We start from the raw sequence: 19,926 nt of genomic DNA on the forward strand, positions 1-19,926 counted from the left end.
TGTGGGAACACCGCTGATCTCCCAGCGCCGAAGAGTGTCCATGACGCCCTCCAACGCGTGCCCGATCCGATTGATGCGATGTTCCTGTCCCTGGAGACGGTCCTCCACGCTGTCGACTTGTGCTCCTGCTGATTCCATCGAAGTGGTGTGTAATTCTGCCAGGGCCGTGTAGAAATGGTGTGGTGTGGAATCAGGTGCAGAAGCAGATTGATAGTCCAATAATCTTTACTGGAAAGTGCGAGGCAATAATCCAAAAACAGCCAGAGGCAAAACGCACACAGGCGTAAATTACAAGCGCGCATAAACAGGCGCGCAAAACTCTTCTCAACCGAGAAGTAAGCAATACAGTAGAGGCGTACCAAACACAGGTACGAAATGACACCTAACACGAAACAATTACACACAACACTACACTAACAACAAGGAAACTAAATAGGGTGCTTAATTAGACATAACACAAGACAGGTGTGGCTAACAGACAAAACTAGTCAAACAGAAAACATAGAGCGGTGGCAGCTAGTACTCCGGAGACGACGACCGGCGAAACCTGCCCGAACAAGGAGGAGGAGCTGCCTCGGCCGAAACCGTGACATCTTCATATTTTCAAGCATGGTGGTGGCTGCATCATGTTATGGGTATGCTTGTCATCGGAAAGGACTGGGGAGTTTTCAGGATAAAAAATTAACTAAATGGAGCTAAGCACAGGCAAAATCCTAGAGGAAACCCTGGTCCAGTCTGCTTTCTAACAGACACTGGCAGACAAATTCATCAGGGCAATAACCTAAAACAGAAGGCCAAATATACACTGGAGTTGCTTACCAAGATGACATTGAATGTTCCTGAGTAACCTAATTACAGTTTTAACTTAAATCGGCTTCATAATCTATGGCAAGACTTAAAAATATCTGTCTAGCAATAATCAACAACCAACTTGACAGAGCTTGTAGAATAAAAAAATAAAAAATGTTGTACAATCCAGGTGTGCAAAGCTCTTAGAGACGTTCCCAGAAAGACTCAAAGGGAGGTGTCATGGCCGACTGAACACAACAGAATACCTCAAAATAAAAACGTAGCATTCAATATCTGTAAATTTGACTAAATATTAGCACTTCACTCCATATACAGTTGAAGTCGGAAGTTTACATACACCTTAGCCAAAGACATTTAAACTCAGTATTTCACAATTCCTGACATTTAATCCCAGTAAAAATTCCCTGTCTTAGATCAGTTAGGATCACCACAATATTATAAGAATGTGAAATGTCAGAATAATAGTAGAGAGAATGATTTATTTCAGCTTTTATTTCTTTCATCACATTCCCAGTGGGTCAGATGTTTACATGCACTCAATTAGTATTTGGTAGCATTGCCTTTAAATTGTTTAACTTGGGTCAAACGTTTCGGGTAGCCTTCCACAAGCTTCCCACAATAAGTTGGGTGAATCTTGGCCCATTCCTCCTGACAGAGCTGGTGTAACTGAGTCAGGTTTGTAGGCCTCCTTGCTCGCACACGCTTTTTCAGCTCTGCCCACACATTTTCTATAGGATTGAGCTCAGGGCTTTGTGATGGCCACTCCAATACCTTGACTTTGTTGTCCTTAAGCCATTTTGCCACAACTTTGGAAGTATGCTTGGGATCATTGTCCATTTGGAAGACCAATTTGCGACCAAGCTTTAACTTCCTGACTGATGTCTTGAGATGTTGCTTCAATATGTCCACATAATTTTCCTTCCTCATGATGTCATCTATTTTGTGAAGTGCACATGTCCCTCCTGCAGCAATGCACCCCCACACGATGATACTGCCACCCCTGTGCTTCACGGTTGGGATGGTGCTCTTCGGCTTGCAAGCAGCCCCCTTTTTCCTCCAAACATAACGATGGTCATTATGGCCAAACAGTTCTATTTTTGTTTCATCAGACCAGAGGACATTTCTCCAGAAAGTATGATCTTTGGCCCAATGTCTGTAAGCAATTGTTTGAATAATTACTTGTGTCATGCACAAAGTAGATGTCCTAACAGACTTGCCAAAACTATAGTTTGTTAACAAGAAATGTGTTGAGTGGTTGAAAAACAAGTTTTAATGACTCCAACCTAAGTGTATGTAAATTTCTGACTTCAACTGTACTCGTGGGCAATAACCTTCAATCTGGATAACAACACAAAATAAATTATAAGGCTAGAGAAATGTATCGACCAATATTACCAATACAATCAACACCCAAACATGTCGGAGAGTAAGTTAATCCCCAAAAGAAAATGTGACGGACACAGACGATTTATGCTTTTTCACCACCAGGAAACCAACTTGCTAAAGTCGGTAAATGATAAACTGGGCAAACAAACATGAACCAGTCAGTAAAGATACAAAGGAGGCGATTCTCGAGATGAAAAAGCTGTGACAATGGAGAAAGAAATAAAACAAGCTAAAAGGTACAGTCAACACTATTTAAAACGGACATTAATGAATTTATAAAGGAGAACATGTTTCTGAGAGAAGCCTTACTTGAAATACAGACTAGATCTATAAGAGAAAATCTGGAGCTTAGTGGTATTAAAGACAATGAGGGTGTGGTGAAAGTATTCTTTCTTACAGCGCTGCAGATACCAGGCGATACTGTCGACAAAATCAAACTCGAAAAGTGTACACCGTTTCGGACAGAGATATGAGCACCCAATCGTTGCCAAATTTGCATTCTTTAAAGATAAATTAATGGTGAAAAGCCTGTGTAAAAGACTCGCTGGCACGAAAATAGACATGAACGTCAATAAACTGTATAGTGATTGTTCTAAGACAACAAGACTACTACATGGCTATTCTAAATATTACAAAGTTCCCATAAAGGAGTTGAATAATGGAACACCCAATACTATCCATGGAAAACAATCAAATTCAACAATTGATAAAGAAATAAACTACAAATACACTATACCATTCAAGATAGGGAATGTTGTAAAATAATTAGTATTCGACTTTCTATTCATAGTATTTATAAATAGATAAAAGACAACATTAGAACAAAGGATAATTATTGAAATAATACATCTTCAAATATAAGGAACTGGAACACAAAAGTACTAAAAAGCCATAAATTCCGTAGGAAAAGTGTGGTGAGTTAAGTAAGTGAAAAAGGGAAATGGTTGCAAATGCCAGAGCCCATGTGTTTCTGTGAGCAGTTGTTGTGACGGAGAGAGCTTTACAATTTGTGCAGATATGGGATATACATTTTAACATAAATGTATATATATATATATATATATAGTTTATTTATTTATTCGTCCTATCATGATGGAACGGTCCCCAACCCGATACCCACCTGAGCGACCCACACACTAATGACAAGTCCTTATCCATTTTATAGGCGATACAGTAAGTAGCCAAGACAGAAAGATACATGCGGTCAGAGACCCACTAAAGCAGCACCCGCCGCCTCATGAATCTGAGCCTGCCTGGCAAGAGAAGGAATATAATATATATTGTCTACTGGAAACTCATTCAACAATTTTAGATGAAGTTGTGTGGAAAAATGACTTGCTGACAGTGGACAACCTTGTTTCACTCCTCTTGACAGGTTAAAACTTTCTGAGATATAGCCATTATTTACTATTTTACACCTAGGGTTCCTATACATAACTTTAACCAATTGTATAAGAGATTCTGCAAAATGGAAATATATTCCAGGCATTTATAACCTCCAGTCGTACTTTATCAAAAGCCTTTTCAAAGTCTGCTATGAATACCAGGCCTGCTTTCCCAGATTTTTCATAGTGTTCTATTGTTTCCAGTACTTGTCTTATATTATCTCCAATGTATCATCCATGTAAAAAACCTGTCTGATTAGGATGAATAATATCCGACAATACCTTTTTAATTCTATGTGCTATGCATTTTCCTAGAATTTTTACATCACAACACTGAAGTGTAAGGGGCCTCTAATTTTCTTAATGGACTGGATCTTTACATTTACCACCTGGGTCTTGTTTCAGTAATAATGAAATCAGACCTTCTTGTTGAGTATCTGATAATCTACCATTTCTATAGGTTTGGTATACCTCAACTGGTATGCCATCCAGCCCTGGAGTGTTCTATGTTGAAAATTAAATAAGAATTGGGTGCATTTTTCTCCATATTCAATCCAGTATTACACTTGATATTTCTTGAATTAATTCCCTCCAGTTCTTTTTGTTTTTCCTATAAATTATTCTGTTCCTCTATGGTACAATTGTTATTGCTTTCTATCTGTACTGTTAGTTATTTCCTTTGTTAATATGGACTCTTTTGACCTAAATTGCTTTTGTTTTAGAGATGAGTTTTGAATTGCATGGCCTCTAAAGGCACATTTAAAAGTGTCCCATACAGTAAGGGGATCTGCTGTACCTATGTTATGTAGGAAAAAGTAAGTTATAAATTATTCTGTCCTAGTTAAAAACAAGTTATCATCAAATAGGCTTTGCTTATTTTTTTCTTAAAGTAATGGCTTTTTTCTGGCCACTCTTCCGTAAAGCCCAGCTCTGTCGAATGTACGGCTTAAAGTGGACCTATGGACAGATACTCACATTTCCGCTGTGGAGCTTTGCAGCTCCTTCAGGGTTATCTTTGGTCTCTTTGTTGCCTCTCTGATTAATGCCCTCCTTGCCTGGTCCGTGAGTTTTGGTGGGCGGCCCTCTCTTGGCAGGTTTGTTGTGGTGCCATATTCTTTCCAAACGGTTTTCCTCAAGAATTTGAGGTGAATAGTTATACACGCTCAAGTTTTCTGTTTTTTAGTTTTATTTCTTGTTTGTTTCACAATAAAACATATTTTGCATCTTCAAAGTGGTAGGCATGTTGTGTAAATCAAATGATACAAACCCCCCAAAAATCCATTTTAATTCCATGTTGTAAGGCAACAAAATAGGAAAAATGCCAAGGTGGGTGAATACTTTCGCAAGCCACTGTATATCTCACTAGGTCAGGATATTTAAGCCTCCATATATCCAGTAGTTCCAATATATCCATGATATTCCTGCATGATAGTTTGTAGTGTGATAGTTTGTGGTGTGATTTCCTTTACGGTCCATTGAGTTTTTAAAAACCGTGTTATAAACTCCCACCATAATAATATTGTCTTGTATTGCTTGTAGGTTTGATAAATTATTATATAAATGTTCAAAGATGCGTGGATCATCATCATTAGTATAGATTAATGAGCCATGTTTATGGTCCAATAACATATTTAAAATAATCCATATACCTTGCGGATCTGTTTGGATAATTTGCACATTCAAACGTATTGTTAATTAATATCATCATTTTCTTTTAAATCCACAAGTTGGATCCCTCCACAGCCTCAAAGAGGATCTAGATACTTTTTCTAACCTCTGGATTACAACCAAATTATGATAAGTGTACTATATTACGTATTGGATCACTAAAAAATAAAACTTTTACATTACCGTGTAGTTTACCAATAAAATGGTCTGATGGGGAAGTGGACATACTCGGTATTCATATCCCAAATGAAGAAATGATCTCACTACAATACATTTTAATAGAACGTTAGCAAAAATAGATTACATATTGCTACCATGGAAAGTAAATTACCCATCTATTTGTAGAGAAATCACCCTGATTTAACTCTTTAGTCATATCCCAGTTGACCTATTTGCTTATGACCTTGCCTGCACCCAGCGACCTGCAAAAACATATTCCATTTTATTTGGAACGGCAAGCCAGACAAAATTAAAAGGTCCTATTTATATAATGAATATGAATTTGGAGGGCAGAAATGATTAAATATTAAAGCATTAGACCTCTCACTAAAGGCTTCAGTCATTCAAAAATTATACTTAAATCTGAACTGGTTCTCTTGCAGAATGTAAGAATGTCTCACCCCATGTTCAAGAATGGCCATTTACCCTTTATTTGGATTACAACCTCTCACTACTTCGGTTATTTGAAAATGAAATGATCTCCAAAATATTGCTATTTTTAAACAAGCCATAGAAAGTTGATTGCAACTTTAGTATTGTTCAATTTGGTTGAGAGAATGCCAAGCGTGCAAAGCTGTCATCAAGGCAAAGCGTGGCTATTTGAAGAATCTCAAATCTATATATTTTGATATGTTTAACACTTTCTTGCTTACTACATGATTCCATATGTGTTATTTCATAGTTTTGATGTCTTCACTATTATTCTACAATGTAGAAATAAAGAAAAACCCTTGAATGAGTAGGTGTCCAAACTTTTGACTGGTACTGTGGGGGATACAACTATCCCAGCTCTGCAGATTTTGCTGCGAAGAGACAGAATCATTAGATAATTTTGTTTTGATATTGTCCTTATGTAGTTTTTGGTCACAGGTCCAAGAATGGCTGTGGAATTGCAACATTTACCTAGCGCTAACTCTGAAAATAGCACTGCTGGGTTATTTGAAAACTCACCGTCAATCGATCAATAATATAATAATACATTTAGCAAAATGTGTATCTTTAATTTACAATCTGTAGAAACTATGAGAACATAACTTTTTTTTTTAAACATCACAGCACAGTTGAAAAATGTATGGTAAATAGAAGTAAAAAATTGAATGTGTTAAGAGATAGATGGGAGGGGTTGAGTGGAGCTGAAGGGTGGGACTAAAAACAACAAGATAACTAATGTCAAATATACTGTGACAGTAAAATGTATATAGGTTCAGAACTGTTGTGAAACAGCACAGTTAAAAATATATGGCAAAGATATATCAAACTGGATGGTCTTCAGAGATAGATGGGAGGGGTTGATGGTAGCTGATTGCTGGGATTAAAAACAAACAAAAAGAGAGCTATTATAAAATACATTGTGTCCATAAAATGTATATAGTATGTATAAGCTGGAAGTAGAAGCCTAAGTCCATTAGTTTACTCCAATTAGGGTTAGGGGAAAATAATAAAGGAAAATATATTTAAAATAATATATATTTCCCAAAAATATATGGGGGATAGGAAATGATGCAGACAATTACATTGATGCAAGCTACAATCTATCTGCAGTATTAAAGCTGATCTACCCCCTAAAAAAATAAACAAGTAAAAAATAAATTAGACTCACAGCTGCCAAAGTTGATTCTAACATGCATTGACTCGGGGGGTGAATCATTATGTAAATGTATATTTCTGTATTTAATTTTCAATAGATTTGCTAACATTTCTACAAACATGTTTTCACTTTGTCATTATGGGGTATTCTGTGTAGATGGGTGAGAAAAATATTTATTTAATCAATTTTGAATTCAGGCTGTAACAACAACATGTGGAATAAGTGGAGGGGTATGAATACTTTCTGAAGGCCCTGAATACTGTTGATACACTGTTAGATATACTGCTAGTACTGTTAGATATACTGCTAGTACTGTTAGATATACTGCTAGTACTGTTAGATATACTGCTAGTACTGTTAGATATACTGCTAGTACTGTTAGATATACTGCTAGTACTGTTAGATATACTGCTAGTACTGTTAGATATACTGCTAGTACTGTTAGATATACTGCTAGTACTGTTAGATATACTGCTAGTACTGTTAGATATGCTGCTAGTACTGTTAGATATGCTGCTAGTACTGTTAGATATACTGCTAGTACTGTTAGATATACTGCTAGTACTGTTAGATATACTGCTAGTACTGTTAGATATACTGCTAGTACTGTTAGATATACTGCTAGTACTGTTAGATATACTGCTAGTACTGTTAGATATACTGCTAGATACACCGTTAGATATACTGCTAGTACTGTTAGATATGCTGCTAGTACTGTTAGATATACTGCTAGTACTGTTAGATATACTGCTAGTACTGTTAGATATACTGCTAGTACTGTTAGATATACTGCTAGATACACCGTTAGATATACTGCTAGTACTGTTAGATATACTGCTAGTACTGTTAGATATACTGCTAGTACTGTTAGATATACTGCTAGTACTGTTAGATATACTGCTAGTACTGTTAGATATACTGCTAGTACTGTTAGATATGCTGCTAGTACTGTTAGATATACTGTTAGTACTGTTAGATATACTGTTAGTACTGTTAGATATACTGTTAGATACAGTGCATTCGGAAAGTATTCAGACCTCTTGACCTTTTCCATATTTTGTTATGTTTCAGACTTATTATAAAATTGATTAAATCAAATGTTTTATTTCTAAAATTGATTTTATTTTAATCTACCTACACAATACACCAAAATGACAAAGCGAAAACAGGTATATATTTTTTTACATTATTGCAAATATATAACAAATTTAAAAACAGAAATACCTTATTTACATAAGTATTCAGACTCTTTGCTATGAGACTCAATTGAGCTCAGGTGCATCCTGTTTCCATTGATAACCCTTGAGATGTTTCTACAACTTGATTGGAGTCCATCTGTGGTAAATTAAATTGATTGGACATGATTTGGAAAGGCACACACCTGTCTATATAAGTTCCAACAGTTGACAGTGCATGTCAGAGCAAAAACCAAAGGAATTGTCCGTAGAGCTCCGAGACAGGATTGTGTCAAGGCACAGATCAGGGGAAGGGTAAAAAAAATATTTCTGCATAATTGAAGATCCCCAAGAACACAGTGGCCTCCATCATTCTTAAATGGAAGAAGTTTGGAACCACCAAGACTCTTCCTTGAGCTGGCCGCCCGGCCAAACTGAACAATCGGGGGAGAAGGGCCTTGGTCAGGGAGGTGACCAAGAACCCGATGGTCACTCTGACAGAGTTCCTCTGTGGAGATGGGAGAACCTTCCAGAAGGACAACCATCTCTGCAGCACTCCACCAATCAGGCCTTTATGGTAAAGTGGCCAGACGGAAGCCACTCCTCAGTAAAAGGCACATGACAGCCCCCTTGGAGTTTGCCAAAAGGCACCTAAAGACTCTCAGACCATAATAAACTAGATTCTCTGGTCTGATGAAACCAAGATTGAACTCTTTGGCCTGAATGCCAAGCGTCACGTCTGGAGGAAACCTGCCACCATCCCGAGGGTGAAGCATGGTGGGGGTGTTTTTCAGCGGCAGGGACTGGGAGACTAGTCAGGATCGAGGGAGAGATGAATGGAGCAAAGTACAGAGAGATCCTTGATGAAAACCTGCTCCAGAGCACTCAGGACCTCAGACTGGGGTGAAGGTTCACCTTCCAACAGGACAACAACCCTAAGCACACAGCCAAGACAACACAGGAGTGTCTATGGGACAAGTCTCTGAATGTCCTTGAGTGGCCCAGCCAGAGCCCGGACTTGAACCCAATCGAACATCTCTGGAAAGACCTGAAAAAACTGTGGAGTGACGCTCCCCATCCAACCTGACAGAGCTTGAGAGGATTTGCAGAGAAGAATGGGAGAAACTCCCCAAATACAGGTGTGCCAAGCTTGTAGCATCATACCCAAGAAGACTCGAGGCTGTAATCGCTGCCAAAGGTGCTTCAACAAAGTACTGAGTAAAGGGTCTGAATACTTATGTTAATGTGCAACATTTCTAAAAACCTGTTTTTGCTTTGTCATTATGGGGTATTGTGTGATTGATGAGAATTATATATATTTTTTAATCCGTTTTAGAGTAAGGCTGTAATGTATTCTGTACTATTCTACGGTATCTTAGTCACTTTAATAATGTTTACATATCTGCATTACTCATCTCATATGTATATACTGTATTCTATACTATTCTACTGTATCTTAGTCCATGCCGCTCTGACATCGCTCGTCCATATATGTATATATTCTTAATTCATTCCTTACTTAGATTTGGGTATATGTTGTGAAATTGTTAGATATTACTTGTTAGATATTACTGCACTGTTGGCGCTAGAAGCACAAGCATTTCGCTACACCCACAATAACATCTGCTAAACACGTGTATGTGACAAATAAAATTTGATTTGATGTAACAAAATGTGGAAAAAGTGAAGGGGTCTGAATACTTTCCCGAATGCACTGTGTGTGTGTGTGTGTATGTATGTATGTATGTATGTGTGTGTATATATATATATATGTGTGTGTGTGTGTGTGTGTACGGTACCTGGTAGATATTGGGGGCATCCTGGGATGTGCTTTTGTATGTTATTGCTGTAAGAACGAGTTAGCTAGCATGTTCTAATTGTAAGGGTCACATTAGCTCCCTGCTAATTCAGTTATTTCCATGCTAACAGACGAATCATGAATCTACATTCATCAACACACTGTTGTCCTGCACATCTAAATGCGCTAGAATAAACACCGATCAACTGGGATCGATGGCTGGACACTCCTTTCTTTTAAAAACACCAACGCAAGAGTTACAAAGTACGATCACATCTGTTACACAGAAGTGCACAGTCACGCCGTTACCTTGGCAGACCCGTCCGCGTCCCTGGAACCCGGGCAAACAGGAGCAGACATAGGAGGATCCCCCACTGTAGCTACATCGGGCACGCTCCGGGACGTCGCAGTCATGGCTTCCGGCCGCGCAGTGGTCCACAGGACGGTCCACTCCTGGAGAATCATCATCATCATCATCATCATCAGCAAGTCAGTCAGTCAGTCAATCAATCTATCAATAAATCAGTGAATCAATCAACTCCTGGAAAGGATAGGGGTGTCGTCATCAAGACAGGAAATACTTCAGATTAACCAATAGGACACAGGCTGACACAAAAGAGATGATCTGATTGGTCAAAAGACCAATTCCTGAAGAAAAATTATAATCTGAATTGGGCTGCCTGTGTAATGTAATAATGTAATATGCCATTTAGCAGACGCTTTTATCCAAAGCGACTTACAGTCATGCGTGTATACATTTTTTGTGTATGGGTAAAAACAACAATATCTGTCTGTTGCTGAGAAATGAGCAGACATACTAGACTCTCATCTGTTCTGTTTGTATTTCCCTTATATGGCAGTGTTTAGTGTTTATCCCCAGAATAAAAAACTGCCAGAAGACACACAGAGAGAGAGAGAGAGAGAGAGGGGGAGAGGGGAGGGGGGACAGAGGGGGAGAGGGGAGGGGGGACAGAGGGGGAGAGGGGACAGAGAGAAAGAGAGAGAGAGAGAGAAAGAGAGGGGGACAGAGAGAGAGAAAGAGGGGGCAGAGCAAGAGAGAGAGAGAAAGAAAGCGAGAGGGGGACAGAGAGAGAGAGAGAGAGAGAGAGAGGGGGCAGAGCAAGAGAGAGAGAGAGAGAGAGAAAGAGAGGGTAACAGAGAGAGAGAAAGAGGGGGCAGAGCGAGAGAGAGAAAAAAAGAGAGAGGGGGACAGAGAGAGAGAGAGAGAGGGGGGACAGAGAGAGAGAGAGAGAGAGAGGGGGCAGAGCGAGAGAGAGAGAGAGAGAGAAAGAGAGGGGGACAGAGAGAGAGAAAGAGGGGGCAGAGCAAGAGAGAGAGAGAGAGAAAGAAAGAAAGAGAGAGGGGGACAGAGAGAGAGAGAGAGAGAGAGAGAGAGAGAGAGAGAGAGAGAGGGGGGACAGAGAGAGAGAGAGAGGGCAGAGCGAGAGAGAGAGGGGGGGACAGAGAGAGAAAGAGAGGGGGACAGAGAGAGAGAAAGAAAGATAGAGGGTGACAGAGAGGGAGAGAGGGGGACAGAGAGAGAGAGGGAGAGAGAGAGAGAAGGGGACAGAGAGGGAGAGGGACAGAGAGAGAGAGAGAGAGCGTACCTATGCAGGTGTACCCGTCGCTAGCGAACTGGTATCCATCATTACACTCACAGCGGAAGGTTCCGGGCTGGTTGTTGCAGACTGAGTGTTCTCCACAGGTCTGGGGCGTCTCTCTACACTCATCAATATCTGACAGGAACACATGGAGACAAACAGAAACCTGAGTCAGTCTGTTCAGATCTGAGGGGTTCGTATCGACTTTGCTCACCACTCAAATATGATAGAAAAGTAACAGCAACACCGGAGCGCTGGACACTAAACACTAAATGTCGACGGTATGTCGATTTAAAAACTGCAGGTTACTTACAAGTTATTACCTGTAAACATGACAATGAACCTGTGGGGCTATCGATCAATGTATCGTCTGGGGGAATATTTTTCTAAGTGTGCCACCAAACCCAAAATCCCAGGATGCACAGCAAAATACTTCAGGAACATATTAGACCAGTCACCGTTGGACCAGTCACCGTTGGACCAGTCACCGTTGGACCAGTCACCGTTGGACCAGTCACCGTTGGACCAGTCACCGTTGGACCAGTCACCGTTGGACCAGTCACCGTTGGACCAGTCCAATATGTTGGAAGGTTTTTCGGTGTTCTGTAGAGTATCTGGATAGCAGTGGGACTGTAGTTCACTGGTTGGACTGTGACTGAATCAGACTGGTTTCCTTATGACTAAATGTGTTTAGAGATACAGTTTCCTGTGTCTGTCAAACATCCTTCCTTTTCTTTCAGTGGCTAAGAGCACTTCCTTTCCCCTCATTCCAAAACTGTTCCTACCCGTCCCAACCTCTCCCCAACCCCACCCCAAGCCTGTCCCAAGACAAAATAAGAACTCCTCTCTATGTGGACTAGTGACTAGGGACAAGGGTCCTCATCTTAACCTCTGTGTGCCCGAGAGCACTTCCTTTACTGTCGTCCTAAAACTGTTCCTCCCCTCTCCCAAACCTGTCCCAAGACTGTCCCAACTCCAAAGACAACACCATTTCCTAACCCAGCTCCAAGCCCAAAATAGAAACCCCCCTCTCTATGTGAAGGGGCTATTCCTTTCTTCCTCCCTGGGGAAGTGGACTGTAGATCATATTGTTTATGTACTCTGAAATGAGCCCTGAAACCCTGAGATATGAAGGGAGGGACTAGGGACTAGGGTGGAAATGGTCCTCTAATGAACCTCTGATTGACTGTTTGGTCTGGGAGTCAGAGAGTGAACGGACAGGATTTGTTTACAGGATGGGCTCTCAACCAGGACTTCACAGTCCAGAGTACAGAGTACAGCAGAGTACAGTACAGAGTACAGCAGAGTACAGTACAGAGTACAGAAGAGTACAGTACAGAGTACAGAAGAGTACAGAGTACAGCAGAGTACAGCACATAGTACAGAGTCAGTACAGTACAGAGTACAGCAGAGTACAGAGTACAGAAGAGTACAACAGAGTACAGAGTCAGTACAGTACAGAGTACAGCAGAGTACAGAGTACAGAAGAGTACAGAGTACAGCAGAGTACAGCACATAGTACTGCACAGTACAGAGTACATCACAGAATACATAGTATAGAGTACAGCACAGAGTACAGCAAGGTACAGAGTATAGAGAGTACAGAGTATAGAGAGTACAGTACAGAGTATAGAGAGTACAGTACAGAGTACAGAGTATAGAGACTACAGAGTATAGAGAGTACAGTACAGAGTACAGAGTATAGAGAGTACAGAGTATAGAGAGTACAGTACAGAGTACAGAGTACAGCACAGTACAGAGTATAGAGAGTACAGTACAGAGTACAGAGTATAGAGAGTACAGAGTATAGAGAGTACAGAGTATAGAGAGTACAGTACAGAGTACAGAGTATAGAGAGTACAGAGTATAGAGAGTACAGAGTATAGAGAGTACAGTACAGAGTATAGAGAGTACAGTACAGTACAGCATACCTGTACGTGGTAATGAGGACACTGTAATAGGTCATGGAGCATTAGATAAATGTTTTTCCCTTCCCTGCCTGGAATGCAAAATACTGACTAGAGCTTCATTTAACCACCAAATGATGCTGTTAAATGATGTAATTGTTCAGATCTGGTACTGAACAGCTCTCTGGCTGTGTAGTATGAGTACTCCAGACAGGCGTACCATTACACGCAGTCCCCATAACATACCATAACAGGAGCGTCCGTCTCCTGTGAATCCCGCAGCACAGTGGCAGGTGAACTCTGTCCCCTGTTCGGGTCTACAGACAGCGTTGGTGTCACAGCCGTGTCTCCCAGTGAAACAGGGATTCTCTTCTTCCTGCTGGCCTCCTGGACAGAAACACAACCAGTTGAGTTTAATACAGCTTTTCCCAAACTCTCCCATCCCCGAGGGGTGCACACTGATGTGTGTAGTGCTAGGGCAAAATATGATTAGGACTGAGTTTTGGGAAGTGCTGGTTTAATATCACATTATCAATGTAATTAAGAACTGCATTATCACACATTTAGACAATGTTTCATATTGTATTGTAGGTTGTTGCTACAACTCCAAAACTGATACTACTAGAAACCATCGGCCAAACTAAACTATATGGCCTCCCGAGTGGCGCAGTGGTCTAAGGCGCTGCATCGCAGTGCTAGCTGTGCCACTAGAGATCCTGGTTCGAATCCAGGCTCTGTCGTAGCCGGCCGTGACCGGGAGACCCATGGGGCGGCGCACAATTGGCCCAGCGTCGTCCAGGGTAGGGGAGGGAATGGCCGGCAGGGATGTAGCTCGGTTCGATTCCCACGGGGGGACAGTATAAAAAAAATAAATAATGTGTGCACTCAATAACTGTAAGTCGCACTGGATAAGAGCGTCTGCTAAATGAGGGCTCTCAGTTAGGAGGATCCGTCTAGAACAGGATGGAGGAAATGACTACGACTAGAAAACGTCTTCAAATAAGACAAAATAAGACTAACAGAAAGATGTGTCAATTAGGGCAGGAGGAATCGGTCTAAGCAGGAAGGAAGTGAAATCAGACCAATCAGAGAGACAGGAATAACCTCAGACAGGAAGTGACCTCACCTTTGATGTCGCCGATCTTGTTGCTCATGGCGTATCGGATCAGCTCGTTGTTGGAGTCGTACATCACAAACACCTGGTCCACGCTCAGCATCTGTAGGAGACATGATGTATTAACACACTTGGTTAGAACTTACACACACTCAGGGTCCGCTGTGGTAAAGCTCCTTTGGATGGATGCACTTTGTCCTTGCTAAGTGTCTTGGGCACAGTGGCAGTGGTTTGTAATTCAATCAGTCTTGTATGATTGATTGATTGATTGATTAGTGTGCACCTGTGTGGGCAGTATGGCCCTGGCAGCCTCGTCATGTGGACAGCTCTGGAAGGTGATGGACTGTCTCCACTGGTACGTCCTGGTCTCAGCAGAGCCATCATCCAGATTCACAGTGTAATCCCTTGTAGAGGAAGACGTGATCACTGAGGGGACAGGAGGCAGACATTAACACGCAACACTAGAACTATTGATCTCAGTCTTAACTTCAACCACATAGTCCAGCATAGAGGAAGATGTGATCACTACAGGAGGAGAGACACCAGGCTCAGAGGAAGATGTGATCACTACAGGAGGAGAGACACCAGGCTCAGAGGAAGATGTGATCACTACAGGAGGAGAGACACCAGGCTCAGAGGAAGATGTGATCACTACAGGAGGAGAGACACCAGGCTCAGAGGAAGATGTGATCACTACAGGAGGAGAGACACCAGGCTCAGAGGAAGATGTGATCACTACAGGAGGAGAGACACCAGGCTCAGAGGAAGATGTGATCACTACAGGAGGAGAGACACCAGGCTCAGAGGAAGATGTGATCACTACAGGAGGAGAGACACCAGGCTCAGAGGAAGATGTGATCACTACAGGAGGAGAGACACCAGACTCAGAGGAAGATGTGATCACTACAGGAGGAGAGACACCGGGCTCAGAGGAAGATGTGATCACTACAGGAGGAGAGACACCGGGCTCAGAGGAAGATGTGATCACTACAGGAGGAGAGACACCGGGCTCAGAGGAAGATGTGATCACTACAGGAGGAGAGACACCGGGCTCAGAGGAAGATGTGATCACTACAGGAGGAGAGACACCGGGCTCAGAGGAAGATGTGATCACTACAGGAGGAGAGACACCAGACGCGACCAGGTGACGGAGGTGCAGCCTATGAATAGATATCTACTTCTATGTTTAGAACCTGTTAGAATCCTTTAGAACCCTGTTTAGAATGCGTTTAGAATCCTATTGGATGCAGAGCCTAGTTTTATCAAACATGGTTGTATATTTAAGCAATGAGGCCCGAAGGGCGGTGGTATATGGCCAATATACCACGACTAAGGGCTGTTCTTCCGCACAACGCAACACGGAGTCCCTGGACACAGCCCTTAGCCGTGGTATATTTAACATACAGCACAAACCCCTGAGGTGCCTTATTGATATTATAAACTGGTACCAACTTAATTAAAACAGTGAAAATAAAAGTGTTGTCATACCCGTGGTATACGGTCTGATATACCACGCCTTTCAGCCAATCAACAATTGGTAGCAGTATTTCTATCTGTATTTCTAGCTGTAGCTGGGACTTCGCCAGGAGACTGGAGGAAACGTCTATAATAAACAGAGTCCTTCTGGAGTCTAGTCTGTTTATGGAAAGCAACATGCTACATCGTGCTAGAACGGTATAGTCCCAGGGGGTTAGGGGGTCAGAGGTTTGAATGACTTACGGTTGGAGCTGTACTGGTAGATCTCTGAGTAGGGCTCTATCTGGACAGTGGATCCTCGGAGGACTTCGGGGACACGGCCCTCCAGTGTGGTGCTGACCACCAGGTGATTATGCTCATCTATCCCACTGAACACCTGTTTGATGGTCAGCTTCTCCTGGGCTGGTAGGAAGGTCACCTCAGCCTGACACATAAACTCACCACCTGGAGAGGAGACATTTTCATTTAATTTAATTGATTTACTGCCAGCGTAGTCCACTCAGTAACAGCAACAATTGCCACTGTTTTCCAGGGAGTCCTGGGTTCTGACACAAATAGCGAGAGGCAAAACGTGGTTGGGCCCGGACTGGACTCAACGTTGGCCCTCTGTCCTCCGTCTCTAACACTCTCTGCTCTGAGGTAATGTGAGGAGAATGCGGTGGGAGATATCTAGAAGACAGCTGGCCTTTCCTGGGTTTGTCTGTGTGTGTTTGTGTGTCTGTGTGTGTTTGTGTGTGTCTGTGCATGTGTGTGTGTGTGTGTGTGTGTGTGTTTGTTTGTGTGTGTGTGTGTCTGTCTGTGCATGTGTGTGTCTGTGTGTGTCTGTGTGTGTGTGCGTGTGTCTGTGTGTGTGTGTGTCTGTGCATGTGTGTCTGTGTGTGCGTGTGTGTGTCTGTGTGTGTCTGTGCATGTGTGTGTGTGTCTGTGTGTGTTTGTGTGTGTCTGTGTGTGTCTGTCTGTGCATGTGTGTGTCTGTGTGTGTGTGTGTGTGTGCGTGTGTCTGTGTGTGTGTGCGTGTGTGTGTCTGTGTGTGTGTGTGTGTGTCTGTGCATGTGTGTCTGTGTGTGTGTTTGCGTGTGTGTGTCTGTGCATGTTTGTGTGTCTGTGTGTGTGTGTGTGTGTGTGTGTGTGTGTGTGTGTGTGTGTGTGTGTGTGTGTGTGTGTGTGTGTGTGTGTGTCTGGCCTGACTAAGTGGTGTTGCAGCTGCAGCAGAACCCAGCAGCTGTGAATCACGTCAAGTCATGAAACCCCAGACTTCCTCCATATGAAATACAATGACTATGTAAACGAGTAAGAACCGCATGTCAAATCTATGTTAAAAGGTCAGGAAGTTCCTACTGTTATGTACAGTCTGACCTTCAACTTGTCAACAAGCCCTTGACTAGGTGAATCAGGTGAGTTATTTCAGGGCTAACAACAACATTGTGAAATGCCTGGGGATCCTCGAGGAGAGGTTTGAAAACCACTGGGCAGACTAGGTTTCACCGATGATGCTGAATCCGTTCTTGTGTCCAGGCTGTTGCAGGGCGAAGGCCCATCCGATGACTCCTCCCAGGGCTGACAGGGGCTGTAGGGAGGGGCCTAGGCTGGCAGGGATGGTGCTGATAGCCACGTACGCTCGCCCGTCATTGGCTACCACGTAGGAGTGCAGGTCGTTGCTGTTGAACTCGACAGGAGACGGAGAGTTGCCCACGTACACCCTGCCGTTCACCTTGCCGTTCATCCTCTGGGGCTTACCTGATAAAACACAGAAGAAGAAGAAGAAGAAGAAGAAGAAGAATGTATTACTTCTTTACTGTCTACTGTCACAGATTTATTAATCCACTTCCCTGATAGACAGAACAGCAACAAGTCTGGGAAAGAGTCGCTCTGCGGTTGTCTGATGACTGGCTAGTTATAATTGAATTGACAAGCTAGCAATGAGTTACCACTCACATATTAACCATTTAGCAGACGCTCTATCCAGAGTGAATTACATGATCACAATTATGATCATTGCCACACCCTTTTGATTTTCATATAGATAATTTGCTGAGTGATAATTTAGTTTTGGTTCAAAAAAGTAGAAAAAGAAGTAGCTATGGAGTTGAGGAAAATTGGGGACTTACCCTCTGAAACACACTGTATTCCGTTGCCGTAGTAGCCGAGCCGACAGTGACAACAGTAACCGCTGGCGTAATCTTTACAGTCGGCGAAGGTGGAACACTTCTTCCTGTTGTTGGCACAAGTCTCAGAGTTGTAGGAGAACACTGTAAGAGGAGAAGGTCATGGTAAGGTTAGCACATCAAACATCAGAAGGACCTGGTCGGGTCATGGTAAGGTTAGCACATCAAACATCAGAAGGACCTGGTCGGGTCATGGTAAGGTTAGCACATCAAACATCAGAAGGAACTGGTTGCAATGTTCTTGCATTTCAAACAAAGTTCTAGAATTAATAAATAATTATAATCTAGAATTAAAAAATATAAAAAGTTCTAACATTTTAAAACAAAGTTTTAGAATTTAAAACAGTTCTAAAATCCTAAACAAAGTTCTCGAATTTCAAAGAAAGTTCTAGAATTTAAAACAAAGTTCTAGAATTCAAAGTAAAGTTCTTGTTTCCCAAGCTACCACACAATGTGAACCCACCGTCCACGTTGATGTCTCCATCATCTACCACCACCACCTGAGGCTGGTACTGGACCGTGTGGACCGTGAACTGGTCCCCGTGGTGAGGTCCCTGGTGAGGCTGCTCCTCGCGGTACACCTCCTCCTCCGGTTTGTAGGGAGGATACTTCACCTGTTGCCCTCCTCCAGGATACCTCTCTGAGGCAGCCTCCTCCGGGACCCTTGACTCTAGGTCTGTGTCTGGGGGCAGGTCTGTCACCTCTCCTGGAGCCACGCTTGTGAAGTAAGGAGAAGTCCCAATCTCGTACACCCACACGCCTCGCTTACCTGAGTTGGTCTCCCTAGAGAGAGACAGAGCAGGAGGAGAGAGACCGTGAGGAGTGATCACCAGAGGAACTGACTGATCCTGCAGTATTATGTCTGTACTTCAGTGGTAAAACCAAATATGACCTCCCTCACAGACATTGGTGGAACAAAGTCTTGCTACGAAAGACCCTCAGTTCTAGCCTGGTTCCAGATCTGTTTGTGCTGTTCTAGCCTGGTCCCAGATCTGTTTGTGCTGTTCTAGCCTGGTTCCAGATCTGTTTGTGCTGTTCTAGCCTGGTTCCAGATCTGTTTGTGCTGTTCTAGCCTGGTCCCAGATCTGTTTGTGCTGTTCTAGCCCTGGTCCCAGATCTGTTTGTGCTGTCTTGCCAACACCTGACAAGGACCACATGAGTTGGCAAGACAGCACAAACAGATCTGGGACAGGGATACCTTGGTTCTTCAGTGACACGTGGTAAGTATCACAACTTACTCTGCAAGAGCCTTGTGTTAAGTTGTTGGCTCAATAACCCACCATGTCTATTTAACATTGTTATCAGGAAATATTCCAAAAGTATGGAAATCAGCTCTTGTGCAGCCACTCCATAAGGGCGGGGACAGTAGTGATCGTAATCATTATCGCCCCATTTCAAGGCTTCCTTGTCCAGCTAAGATTCTTGAATCCTTGGTACATGTACAGCTTTGCTCTTTTTTATCTGAGAGATGTATTTTGAATGTAAACCAATCAGGCTTTAGTCCTGGGCATAGCACTAGTACAGCAACCACTTTAGCTGTTAATGATCTTGTCAACGCTTTAGACACTAAAATGAAATGTGCTACTTTGTTTGTGAAGCTGTCAAAAGCTTTTGATACCGTTGATCATGTTATT

General features: G+C 42.4%; 1 protein-coding gene across 1 annotated transcript in view; it reads right to left on the reverse strand.

The window, feature by feature from the left end:
• Positions 1 to 19,926, reverse strand: part of nid1a (nidogen 1a) — a gene marked incomplete at its 3' end in the record, with an annotated part of 108,460 nt that overhangs the window by 58,544 nt on the left and 29,990 nt on the right. The window contains exons 5-13 of the mRNA XM_084161977.1: positions 18,756 to 19,075; positions 18,236 to 18,376; positions 17,613 to 17,864; positions 16,371 to 16,571; positions 14,935 to 15,077; positions 14,664 to 14,754; positions 13,784 to 13,924; positions 11,637 to 11,765; positions 10,339 to 10,482 (exon numbers count right to left, since the gene is read on the reverse strand). Of these exons, the coding sequence (XP_084018103.1) occupies positions 10,339 to 10,482; positions 11,637 to 11,765; positions 13,784 to 13,924; positions 14,664 to 14,754; positions 14,935 to 15,077; positions 16,371 to 16,571; positions 17,613 to 17,864; positions 18,236 to 18,376; positions 18,756 to 19,075 (1,562 nt within the window). The remainder of the gene's footprint in view (positions 1 to 10,338; positions 10,483 to 11,636; positions 11,766 to 13,783; positions 13,925 to 14,663; positions 14,755 to 14,934; positions 15,078 to 16,370; positions 16,572 to 17,612; positions 17,865 to 18,235; positions 18,377 to 18,755; positions 19,076 to 19,926) is intronic.

The sequence above is a fragment of the Coregonus lavaretus genome, assembly GCF_964263955.1.
Source record: "Coregonus lavaretus genome assembly, chromosome: 1".
NCBI lineage: Eukaryota > Metazoa > Chordata > Actinopteri > Salmoniformes > Salmonidae > Coregonus > Coregonus lavaretus.